This window comes from Echinops telfairi, unplaced genomic scaffold, assembly GCF_000313985.2.
Source record: "Echinops telfairi isolate 266 unplaced genomic scaffold, ASM31398v2 ScPeMD7_7427;HRSCAF=8465, whole genome shotgun sequence".
Classification (NCBI taxonomy): domain Eukaryota; kingdom Metazoa; phylum Chordata; class Mammalia; order Afrosoricida; family Tenrecidae; genus Echinops; species Echinops telfairi.
Genome location: NW_022111327.1, coordinates 4,236,871 through 4,249,658, shown reverse-complemented (window position 1 = coordinate 4,249,658; position 12,788 = coordinate 4,236,871). Strand labels below are relative to the sequence as shown.

At 49.7% G+C, this 12,788-nt stretch overlaps 1 protein-coding gene across 5 annotated transcripts in view; it reads left to right on the top strand.

The window, feature by feature from the left end:
- Positions 1 to 3,012, top strand: part of TSC22D3 (TSC22 domain family member 3) — a 74,550-nt gene extending 71,538 nt beyond the window's left edge. For all 5 annotated transcript variants that reach the window (XM_045298593.1, XM_004710033.4, XM_004710032.2 and 2 more), the window contains one exon: positions 1,373 to 3,012. In XM_045298593.1, the coding sequence (XP_045154528.1) occupies positions 1,373 to 1,603 (231 nt within the window). In that variant the 3' untranslated portion in view covers positions 1,604 to 3,012. The remainder of the gene's footprint in view (positions 1 to 1,372) is intronic.
- The last annotated feature ends 9,776 nt before the right edge of the window (positions 3,013 to 12,788 follow it).

Sequence of the window (12,788 nt, the reverse complement as noted above, 5' to 3'; positions counted from 1 at the left end):
TTCTCCCCTTCTACTCTCTTCCCCTCTGGTTCTGCGGCAGTCTCTGGCTCCCTCCTGGGTCCACAGAGGCCAGAGCTCAGAACTCACAGTTGTCTGCACATCCCACAGTTGACAGGAGGCAGAGCTCATTGGATGCGGGCGCACTGCAGTGTCTCTGCAGAGCAGCGGGGCTCTGGAGAGGAGTTGGGAGGAAACAGGAAGCAGAAAGCAGAGCACCCCATCTGGTCCCTTCCCCCTACCAGGTGGAGGGCCAACTCCGCCCCTGCCAGCCTGACTGACTACAGGGTACAGGGAATTGGGGCTTCTAGTGGTTTAAAACAAGATGTCAGACTCACTGCCCTGAAGCAATCTCAACTCTGTCACCAAAACAGGACAGAGCAGAATCTTTCAGGGAGTAGATAACCTCATCACTCTCCCTCAGAGTCACTGATTGGTTTTGAAGTGCCGACCTTGTAATTAGCAGCCCAAGGCATAACCCACTACATCACCAGGGTCCCTTAAATAAATCAAAAACTAACTCACGGTCATTGAGTTCAAGGACAACTCATAGTGACCCCCCCTAGGACAGGATAGAACTGCCCCGGTGAGTTTCCAAGACTGTAACTCTTTGCTGATGTAGAAAGTCCCAGAAATGGCTAATGGATTCGAACTGCTGACCTTGCAGTTAGCAGCCCAAAGCCTAACCCACCACACCACCAGGGCTCTTTCGAAACTCAAACTCATTGCCATCGAGTCAAGTCTGACTCAGGGTACCCCTATAGGACAGGGTAGAACTTCCCCTGTGGGTTTCTGAGACGCGAACTTTTTACGGGAGTAGTAATCCTTATCCTCAGCAGCCGCTTAATTGTGTCCTGGAGCCTATGAACACAAGCAAAGAGGATGCAGCCACGCCTGGGGTCTGCCCCGGGTCCCAGGTCCAGTGGTGAGCGTCCCAGTCTGACCTTGCTGCAGGACAGCTGCAGACTCAGAATGCTGGGTCAGGAGGAGGGGAGGAAACCCTCAAAGCCCACTTGGTTCTCTGGGTGCATATCTGCAAAACTAGACCAACCTCAGCACCTGACGTTTACATGGGGCCATAAGCAAACCCCTCTGTAATAGTCTCACTCCAAAGCCCCCTGAAGCAGCCAGCTTTGAAAGTTGTCGGGGCTGGGAATGGGGGTGGTAGGAGGGCGGTGCGGACCTACCTTGTTTCAAGCTGTCCCACCTCTGACAGGTCCCTCTGAGAAAGGTTCTGGGGGGACCATTAAACCATTGAGCTGGTTGGCAAGCAGCATGGGTCACTTTGAAGGGCCAAGCTGATGCCCGGATGGCCCGAGGAACGTGGGTGGGTGGCTAACGAACGGCTTGCTTGTTGTTCTTGCCTCTGCGGCAGGATCTGGTGAAGAACCATCTGATGTATGCTGTGAGGGAGGAGGTGGAGATCTTGAAGGAGCAGATCCGCGAGCTGGTGGAGAAGAACTCCCAGCTGGAGCGCGAAAACACCCTCTTGAAGACCCTGGCGAGCCCCGAGCAGCTGGAGCAGTTTCAGTCTCGCCTGAGCCCTGAAGAGCCGGCCCCCGAGTCCCCAGAAGGATCTGAGGCTCCCGGTGATTCTTCGGTGTAAGTGGCTCTGTCCTTGCGGTGGGCAGAGCCACTACACTTGTTCTACCTAGTTCTTCCCCGTTTGTTTTTGGCTCCCCAAGCGTCATCTCACGTGGAGAACTTTACACCTAGCACAGCCGGTGCCAAGAGATGTCCCAAGGACATGGCCATCTGGGTCCACTCCAGTCACAGACCCCTGACAAAGAGCAGGTCTCTGGAGGCTGAGTTGCATGGGTCTTAGTCACCCCAAGTCAGTGAGCCTTTAATGCTACTGCGTCTTCTGGGCTCCCAGGGCCTGGACAACTTAGCTGCAACTGGCAAAGGAGGAGGAAATTTTGTTTAAAAGGTAGTTTGAGCTGAGATGCCAGTTTGCTCCAGAAAGTTTAAGGGGTCTGTTTTTTCTGTTTTGTTTGGTTTTATTTTTTCATTTCCATGGACATCTTCAACAGCTTCACTTGACAACTGTTCCTATGAAGAAGCCACTGTGTTTGAAGCAGAAGCAACCTCTCTCTCTTCTCCCCTGCCTTGCGCAGGCAGGGGGAATGGATGGGAGAGATTGAGCCAAATCAGCCTTCTGTTGGTTAATATGATATAAATGCATGGCTTCGTGCACAGCTCAGTGTGGGATTACAGCTTTGGGATGATCGCTTAACAAAGTTCTGTTTGGTTAGTATTGGCATAGTTGTTTGGTTTTTTTTAATATATATATATATATATATAGCCATAAGTGCATATATATACCCATAGGGATAGATCCATATCATAGTGTAGCGATGTATTCATTTACACATACATCTACGTGTTGAAGGGCCTAACCAGCTTTGAGAGTACCGAATGGTCCTTGTCTGTTAAGGTTCATCATTGGGACTGTGTTCATTGAGCAGGTTGTTCCAGTTTGTCCTCTAGGTTAATAAATAAGCTGCAGAGATATAATAAAGGCAGGGAAGGGAGGGGGGGGCGCAGCCTCGGAATGTGGCCAGGGATGCCTTGTTGCTGCACCCTTTCCCCATCTGCCCATTGGAGGCATGCGAAGTCCTCTTCCAAACGCCAAACCCGCCATTCACTGGTGCTGACTACATAGAATGGGGTTGAGAGAAGATTAGCTTGGGCTCCACGGTGCCATTTAAATGCCACCCCACCCTTTTTTCTTTTCTTTTCTTTTTTTATTTGTCTCCTTATCCTGGTGGGAAAAAGTTCCAACAGCACAGATTGACATGCTGCTGCCCGGGTGAGGCACTCAGGGAGATTGTCTCTGGGTGGGGGGAGGGGAGAGGGTCATGTGGCAGTGAACACTTTCCACTTTGTGACACCTTCTCCTGATGTCTGTCTCCAGGATTTGGAGTTGGAGTTTTTCAAATGTAGCTGGAAATTTCAATAAACGTTGCTTTTTTCTTTTTCAAAAAATAAAAGTGGTATCAGAGATTTAATGGACTGGGCAGTTGGCAGAGGTGGTTGTCATCGATGGGATGGGGGTGGCGGTGGTAGTGGGGGCAACTCTTTGTAGACTTACACCTACCCAGCACAATTCAGCACCCACAACTTGCCAGGCCTGCATTCCTCCCATGCTCACCCGCTTGGTACCTGTATGAAGTCCATGCCCTTGTCTCTCCCGAGATGATAAGGAAGCCAAGATCCAGTACGTTGTAGTCATTTCCCCCAAGTCACACAGCTCTTAGAACCAGAGGGGATTCCAGGACTCACCCATCCCCGCTCTCGAATCTGCTCCTGCTCTCCTAGAGAAACTCTGGAATGGGTGGCTGGGTGATGATTCACATGTCATGTCAATTGGAGGTTAGGGGTGATTTGGAAGGAGGGATACCCCAAGAAAGTCCAAAAGGAAAGGGCAGACTGTAGGAGTAGAATATACTGGTTTAGAGCGAGGAAAAGACCCAAACAAACATAAGGGAGGGCCAAATGTGTAAATCATTTCATGCTTTCTCCTAAGACCAGCTTCCATTCTATACTGGATATCCATCCTCAAAGGAGCTGAGAGGGCCCTGGGAAAGGATGGAGCCCATTTAAGATAGTGCAAAACCCACGCTCGGTTCTTTCCCCCGCCCAACCCCCACTGGAAAGATACTTGCCCTGCTACTCCATCTGTCACCACTGAAAGTTCTCTTGAAAAATCCAACAGCTTCATGGGCAGGATCAGTGCTAAGGGTGCTTACTCTAGCTCCCCTTTGCTTTGCTTCTGTTTAGGGTTCACTAACACCAATCAATGTCTCCCCAGCCACAGGTCTTTGGCTCTTGGAGTTCTGCCCAAGTCTCTGATTCTCTTGTCTGATGGTTATTAAGTATCTCCTCGAGCAGGCCCCATCCTGCACCAAGAGCTGTGTTGTAAGTCCACCCCATTCCTCCCCAAGGAGACAGTCACTTCCATGGGAGGGACATCCTTGCCATCTTCACTTTCTCCACCACATCTAATGCCCCTTGGCCTGCTGAAGACTTAGCGGAACTCCGTATGTATTTGTTTAGTTTTGCCCTGAGCCACGCTCACTTCAAAGTCCCCAGAGGTCTTGGCTCCTTCCCTTGTGCCAAGCATTGCCCAAATAGAGCCAAAATGACATGCTCCCTTCACTATAAAGATCATACATGATGTCCTGTCCTTTTCCAGTCGCCCACAATCTGTTCAGAACATTTCAAAGGCCAGCTTGCTGACCTCTCAAATTCCAGTTCTTCCCACCAGCTCCTACCTGCTCTGCTCATGTTGCCAAATGCGTGACCTCCATGTGCCACTGTGATGATTTCAGTGCTGCTGGAGCCAAGGCAACCCTGTGGACTAGCATGTTCAAAGCCCGACTCCAAGCAACCATCCCCTAGCCGGACCCGTCTCTCCCCCCATACCCCAAGCCAAACCCACTCCTATCAAGTCCATTCCTATTCCTAGCAACCCCGCAGGACAGGGTGGAACTGCCCACTGAGGTGGGGGGGGGGGGGGGCTCCGAGACTGAAGCTCTTTACAGGAGTTGAGTTTCCTCCCACTGAGCAGCTGGTGGTTTCCACTTGCTGACTTTGTGCTTAGCATGACCCACTGCACCACCAGGGCTCCTTCAGCCCGCCTCAGCCCCCACTTCTTTCAAAATCCAGCCCCCCACACTTCAAAATATGCTGAAGGGCCTTATGATTATTCAGCACATCTTCTCTCTGCTTCCCACCACACCCAACTTCCAACCAAACCAACATGAAAAAGGAAACCCCCAAAATAGCTCAGCAGCAGCCAAACCTCTCTGCTCCTCAAGCCCTTTCCTACAGGAAGGGGGAAAACAACCAGCGCACAGTCACAGAGCGGGGAGGAAAGAACAACTTGGTTCCCTCGGCAACCCGGAGTAAACAGAGACAAACATTGCGACTTCTGAGACCACAGCGGTTACTAGACCAGATAAGAGGAACTCTGGGGATGTCGGTTAGTCACATAGCGGAGCAGCTTTGTTGTTGTTCCACAGAAAACCAACCAAGGGCGAAGGGACAGCCAAAGACCAGATTGGTCTTGGGCACATTCAGAGGTTTGGGAGGGCTTCTGGGCTCAGGAGATACACCTGGACCCAGAACAAGAGCAAAACAAAAACAGCAGCAGCAGCAGTTGCCACCTTTCCAAGTGCTTCTCTCTGACCTCATCGGAGCCTCACCACAGCCCTCTTGCACCCAAGACCACAGGGCGCCTCAGGAAGGCTCCAAACCAAGAGCTCACCACCATCAAGTCGATATCGACTCATAGCGACCGTGTTAAGACAAAGGTAGAACTGCCCCTGTGAGTTCCCTAGCCTGTAACTCTTGATGGGAGTAGAACGCCTCATCTTTCTCCCTTGGGGTGGCTGGTGGTCTCAAACTGCTAACGTTGCAGTTAGCAGGCCAAGGTGTAATCATTATGCCACCCGGGCTTCACTCTTCATGAAGGCCAAGCTCCAAGTTCACCTCCATCAAGTTGATTCTGACTCATAGCCACCCCATAGGACAGGGCAGAACTGCCCCTGTGGGTTTCCGAGTTTGTAAATCTGTACTGGAATAGAGAGCCCTGTCTTTCTCCCACTGTGTCGCTGGTGTTTTTGAACTGCTGAGTTGGCGGGTAGGAGCTCAGCACGTCATCGCTACTCCACCAGGGCTCCTTTAATGAAGGCAGAACCTCCTGTTTCTTGTCCTGAGGAACAGAGGTGGTTATCATTTATCTCCACTTGGTAGATGAGAAAACAGAAAGCCCAAGATGAGCTCTGAGAGACCCCTGTGCTTCCCATGTGGCCCACGGAACGGTGGGTCTCAGCTTTTGTGACAAGGTTCCCCAACAAGGTCAAAAATATTCTCTGACTACCCCATCACCAACACACACACACACACACACACACACACACACACACACACACCGGATAGTAATTGAACTTTGAGTTAGTAATTGAGCCATGAGTGTTTGTTGAGAGTGAGCACGTAATCAATGTTTCTAAAGGAAGGTGTGTTCGTCACAGAAACACACCCATGGATCTGAAAAGTACAACAGAAATGCTGGAGATAGATTCTTTACAGACAAACACTGCTTGGGGCCCCAGGTATGAGTCTCATGAGCTGGGAACCCAGAACAAAGTGCACCCAGACAAGCGTCGGAAGGAACCTAGAGAATGAACAGCTGAGAAGACAGGGCCACATGAACCTGGGGGGTTGGGAGTAGGGCTCTAGAAAGACCATAGGAAAGCAATTCCCAAGAAAGGATCGCTGTCCCTAAGAGACCAAGAAGTTGTCCTAACACCATTCTACTAATCTTGGGGGGCAGGGGGGTGGGATCTTGCTTTCTAATCTACTTAGAGTCTTCCGTCCTCTCCTCCTAGTTGGTTAGAAATTAATGGACATAATTAGAGCCGTTGTAGACAGCCCAGTCCCTCAGGTGGTCTCATGCAGGGAAGCTCGTTGAAATCCAAATACTTACCCACCTCCGCCAGATCAGGGAAGGTTTGACAGAGAGCTCCATCAGTTAGCTATTGCCAGCAGAAGTGGTTTCCAGGGAGGAGTTGGCTGAAAGGAGTGATAATAACAATAATTAGGAATAATAGCTTACACTTACAGGGTTCTTACTTTATGCCAGACACTGTTCAAAACCTTTTTACATCTGTCAATGCTTTTCATCCAGTCCACAAACCTATGAAGTGTGTACTGTGGATATCCCCATTTTACAGAGGAGAAAGCGAAAGCCCTGTCACTGGGGAAGAGCACATGGGGAGAGGATGCATTGAGAAACAGGATGGAGAATCTAAACAGTTTGCACACTCCTTCCTGTGTAACCAGAAGCATCCCAGCGGGTGGGTGTAGGAAGGAGAGTCGCTCATTGCCAGCCAGCCGATTCTACCTAAGAGCGACCTCTATAGGGCAAAATAGAACTGACTCCCTGTGGCTTTCTGAGATTATAACTTTTGTTTTTAAGTCATGTTATTGGGGATCTTACAGCTCTTATACCATTCTGTACATCAATTGTATCAAGCATACTTATACATATGCTTCCATCATCTTTTCCAAAACATTTTCTACTTGAGCCCTTGCTCCTCTTTTCTCCCCTCCCTCCCCCATGCTCTCCCCTAATGAATCCTTGATCAATTAGGTATTGTTATTATTATTTCATATCTTACACTGTCACTTGTCTCCCTTTACCCACATTTCTGTTATTCATCCCCTTTGGGGGGAACATATATATCTAACCTTGTGATGGGTTTCCCCCTTTCTCCCCCTGTCCCCTCCCCTCATCGCTACTCCCGCTACTGTTCATGAGGGGGTTATCTGTCCTGAATTCCATGTGTCGAGAGCTCTTCTCTGTACTAATGGGTGTTCTCCAGTCTAGCCAGATTTGTAAGGTAGAACTGGGTCATGGTAGTGTGTGTGTAGGGGGGGAGGGGGAGAGCATTCAGGAACTAGAGGAATGATGTGTGATTCGTTGGTGCTATACTGCATCCTGGTTGAATCACCCATTCTTGATAACCCTTCTGGGGGTTGAAAGTTGCATCTTTCTCCCAAGGACCAGATGGTGGTTTCAAACATTTGACCTTGCCTGTGGCAACCCATTTTGTATTCAAACTGGGGCTAACATTTTGTTTTCAAACTGCCTGATGAGCCTGAGGGGATGGGAGTGAACAGTGTAACAGATCGAGAGGGTCTGAGCAGGGTAGTGACCTGAGGTGATGGGAGCCACATTGGTAGAAGTTTGCCGCCGGCCTCTGGGGAGACAGGGACAGGGGAAGACTAGCAGCAGACTGGCCCACTGGTGCTGTCGTCCAGATGTGAGGTGAGCAGGGCCAGCTGGGGCAGGAATGGTGCTTTCGGAAAGAAGAGGAAGGGACAAAACCAGGAAGATGCCGGAAGGTCATGTTTCACAAAGCAGGGGCCTCACTTGGGAAGTCTGTTTTCATTTCAAATGTCAGTCTCCAACCCCAGACTCCCCAGGGGGCAGAGTGTAGGGGCCGGTGGAGTCCGTCAAACTTTGAGGAACCTCCACTGAGTGAAAACGCAGCATGACCCAGAGACAACGTGAGGCGGGAAGTGGAAGAGCATGCTGAGGAGCCAAAAGGAAAATTCTCTGTCTGGGGGGCTAGGAGAAGCTCAAACTCCCAGAGCTCACTGCTTTCCAGTGGATCCTGACTCACGGCAACCCTGGAAAACAGGGTAGAAGGGCCCCTGAGGGGTTCGGAGGCTGCCACTCTTGAGAGGACTTGGAAGCCGCATCTTTCTCCCTCAGAGCAGCCGGTGGAGTCAGTGCCCAGCCCGCTATGCCACTAGGGTCAGGGTTGGCAAAGGGCAGCTCTTGAGTCAAATGCGGCTCTTTAGGTCTGTCCATGTGGTTCTGAAGTAAAATTTTTTTAATTGTACGGGGTATTATTCAGATACTGGTGATTTCGTTCATTTGTAAAAATGTATGTATGACTCTCGAATACATTTGAAATTGTTGTGAGGAACAGGATGGATTCTTCTGTCTCAAAAATTGCCAACCCAGGGGATGGCACAGACAGCAGAGGTCCAGGCAGATGATGAGTTTCCCATGTGGAGCTGCTGCTTTCCGGCTGTTGTTGTTGGAAGATGGCATCGAGTTGGCCCCGACCCATAGCAGCCCATAGCCAACGGAACCAAACCCCTGTGCTCTGGCCTCCTGTTCTCAAGCTGGAGGGCATGACTGCAGCCAGTGTGGGGTCCGTTTTGTCAAGGGTCCTCCTTGGCTAGGAATTGGTCTTTCCTGACAACCTGTCCAAAGTGCATGAGAGGCTCACCATCCTTGCTAACAAAGGAGCAGACGGTCTGGCTGTACTTCTTCCAAGATAGATTTGTTCGTTTTTCTTGACGGTCTGTGATACTTTCGAAATTCTTCACCGACACCATAGTTCAATTGCACCGATTCTTCTTCGGTCTTCCTTATGCAATATCCAACTTTCACGTGCATATGAATCAACGGGGTGGTGGCGGGGAACATGGCTTGGGTCAGGCGTGCCTTCCTCCTTGCCTTTCCACACAGTCAAGAGCTCTGGTGCAGCCGATGTGCCCAGTGCCACGAGCCATTGGATCTCTTGACTGTCGCTTCCATTAGCATTCATGGGGGGGGGGGCACTGATAATGCATTGGGCTGCTCACCACAAAGTCAGCAGTTTGAAACCACCAGCTGCTCCACAGGAGAAAGACAAGGCTTTCTACTGTGGTCAAGAGTCGGTATCAACTCAGTAGCAGTGAATGAGCTTTCCAGCAGTGCAAAGCATACTTTGCTCCTGGGAAGAGCTTGGAACCAGTTGTGCAGAGAGAAATGAAGTAAAGGCCAGGGCGGCAGCACTAGCTGTGGGCACGCACGCATGCCAGCCACAGGAGCTGAAGCTACATAAGCACGCGTGTGTCCCCAAGGATGGGTCTTGGGGAGGAAGAGCAGAGGGCAGGCCCTGAGCTTTGGAGGCCACCCTCCGTGCAGACCACCCGGGAGCGGCGGGTTTGGGGAGGTGTCAAAGAGAGGAGAGAAGGCCCCTGGGGGTCACCGTGACAGCGCTGCTCCTTTTCTATCGTTTGGTTGATTCCTCTTGGCCATTTCCCCTTCAACATTCTCACTGACTGCCTCAGCTTATGACACCATTTAAAAAAAAAAGCCTTGGAGCCCATTGCAACACATGGCCGTCCATTCGTGTGAGCATGGAACGGTGCCCCCCAGGTTTCTCGGTGGCTTGTTTGGGGGAAATCAATTGCCAGGTCTGTCTTCGGAGGTGACTCCGGATGAACTCAAACCTCCGACCTTTCCGTTGGCAGCTGAGCATGTTCACTTTCACCCAGGATGCTTATGAAATGAAAGGAATCCCTGAAAGTTTTGTATGTGAGTGGGGCGCCTGCGGTTGTCCCAGGAAGAAGGCATTGGGAGGGAGTCCTGGGTGAGAATCTGAGGCTTTGCTGAAGATCTGAAAAACAAGGTGGTTACACAAGGGTCCTTTCTAAGCCATGTGCTTACTAAGCAGCAGGATCAAGATGATCCTTGAGCTGGGAGACTTAAGACAGATGACTTCTTTGCTGCAGGTCGCAATTTCCCTTCCAGCGTCCAAACACGGTTACTCCTCAGATCTAGCTCTTACCCAGTTGATCTCTTTGAGAGTGCGAAGGAAAGGTTTACCAGTTGCCAGCAATCAATTCGGATTCATAACGACCACGAATGTGTCACAGCCAAGCTGTACGCCACAAGGTTTTCAATGGCTCGGCTTTTCTTCCAACACACCTTGGGTGGACCCAAACCTCCAAACTTTCCAGTTGGCAGTTGAGCATGATAACTCTTCGGGCCACCTAGGGATCCCATTAAGGAAACAGCCACTTTGAAAGGTCAATGTGTGGCATTTTGTCGCGGACAGAATCACCGATAGCCTCCTTTCCCAGGCTTTCGCATGTCACACGCTATGTGTCTGGTTGCCAACGCTTTGGAGGCACAGACGCTGAGGAAGGGCCAGCAGACTAGAATGAGAGAGCGGCGGGCAGAGTGGATGGGGGACAGCTTGCCTTGGAAGGACTTCTGATGGCTACAGAGAAATGAACAATGCAGGAAAAGAAGGAGAAAGAGATGGGGGGTGAGTAGCGGGGCTGGTGGTGGGGTGGACTGTAAAGAGTGGGCTGGGTCCCCCAGCCCTTTAATGCTTCTGCAGCTGGGCTCCTCTGTGATTTCTGCTGTCACCAGCCAAGAAACACACAAGACAAGATCTCCAGCAAATGGAAACACAGGGCATCCAGGACAGATAACCCCTCAGGACCAATAATGAGAGTAGTGATACCAGGAGGGTAGGGGAAGGAGGGGAGGGGGGAGAGGAAGGGGGAACCAATCACAAGGATCTACATAGAACCCCCTTCCTGGGGAACAGATAACAGAAAAGAGGGTGAAGGGAGACATTGGACAGTGTAAGACATGACAATAATAATTTATAAATTATCAAGGGTTTATGAAGGAGGGAGGGCGAGGGAGGGGAAAATTTTAGGAGCTGATACCAAGGGCTCAAGTGGAAAGAAAATGTTTTGAGAATGATGATGGCAACAAATGCACAAATGTGCTTGACACAATGGATGAATGGATGGATTGTATTAAGAGTTGTATGAGCCCTCAATAAAATGTTTTTTAAAAGAAAAAAAAAGAACAAAAAATATGCTTGAAACAATTGATACATGGAATGTTATAAGAGCTGTAAGAGCCCCCAATAAAATGATTTTTAAAATGATTTAAAGAAAAATCTAAAAAATAAAAAATCTCCAGCAAAGACCACAGGGCTGGACACGCCTCAAATATCTCTGCTGCCCATTGCAATTGAGCGCATCGTCATATGATGTGCCAAACTAACCTAACCACTCAAAAAAAAACACCCCAAACAAAAAACTCATTGCCATCGAGTCAATGCTGACTCCTAACGACCCTACAGGACAGAGCAGAACTGCCCCACTATGAGTTTCAGCGATGATAACTCTTGTTGGGAATGAAAGCCTCCTCTTTCTCCCGCAGAGCAGCTGGTGGTTTTGAACTGCTGACCTAGCCTTTAGCAGCCCAGTGCAACCTAATCACAGAGTGGAGAAAGATTAAGGCACAGCAAATTGTACTGCTGAGTAAAGTAACACATGGCATCAGAGAAACATTAGGACTAAACAGGGTCCTAGAGATTCTCTGTCCCAAGCTCATCACTTCAGAGATGAGAATACTGAGGTCCAGTGAAAGGAGCAGCCTTGACCCAGTCACTCGAGAATCATGTAGTGCAGTGTTACACCCTCAACGCAAGATCTCCTGCCTCTAGGACTCAGTTAGTGTCTTTGTCTATAAAATGAGGGGTTCCCCAAAACTCAATGGAGTCAATTCCGACTCCTAACAACTGCCCTCTTTGAGTTGTTGAGACCACAACTCTTTCCAGGAGTAGCTCTTTCTCCCACAGAGCGGCTGGTACTTTCCAACCGTTGGCCTTGTGCTTGTAGCCAAGCACATACGTCCTGATGGCATTAGGGCTCCTAACATTAAGGGATGAGACCAGAGCAGTAGTTCCTAACCTTAAATGCACAGAAGCACCACCTGGGGAGGTTTTTGATGCCTAAAGCTCATCCACCCCCAGACACTTTTTTTTGGAGCGGAAGGAAGAATGGTCTGGCTTTGTGGCTGGTGCATAGGATATTTTTGTGTGTAAGCATCTGTGAGAATGGTTCCAATCATTGATATCCATCCAGATTCATTTAATCCTTGATATCACCTATTCACTTAACAAGCATTAGCAGATACTATGTGTCAGGCACCGTGCAAGGCACAGGGCACGCAACGGTGTTAAGACAGGGATGGCCACTATGCTCCTGGACCTTAGTGTGTCCCTTTGGAGGGACATAGAAGACAGGATGGGGACTGTGGGAGGTGAAATAGAACCTGGGAAGTGAAACAGGAGACCCAGCCTCTCTCTTCATCTTTTGGGAACTTTCAACTCGCAGAGTCTAAGTGATCTGGTCTGGTCTGACAGAATTGGACCAGGGCAGGCTCAGTCCCTGCTCCTAGAAAGCCTGTGGTGTCCATGCCCGCCAGAGGCTGGAGGGGGAAGTGTGTCCATTGGGAAAAGGGTGAAGATTAGCTGGTTTGGCTATAGTTCCACATCCTTTCTCCATGCAGCTGCATGATAAATAAGGGCAATATTTCTTTTTTGTTTAATCATTGTATTGGGGGATCATACAACTCTTATCACAATCCATACATACATCAATTGTATAAAGCACATTTGTACATT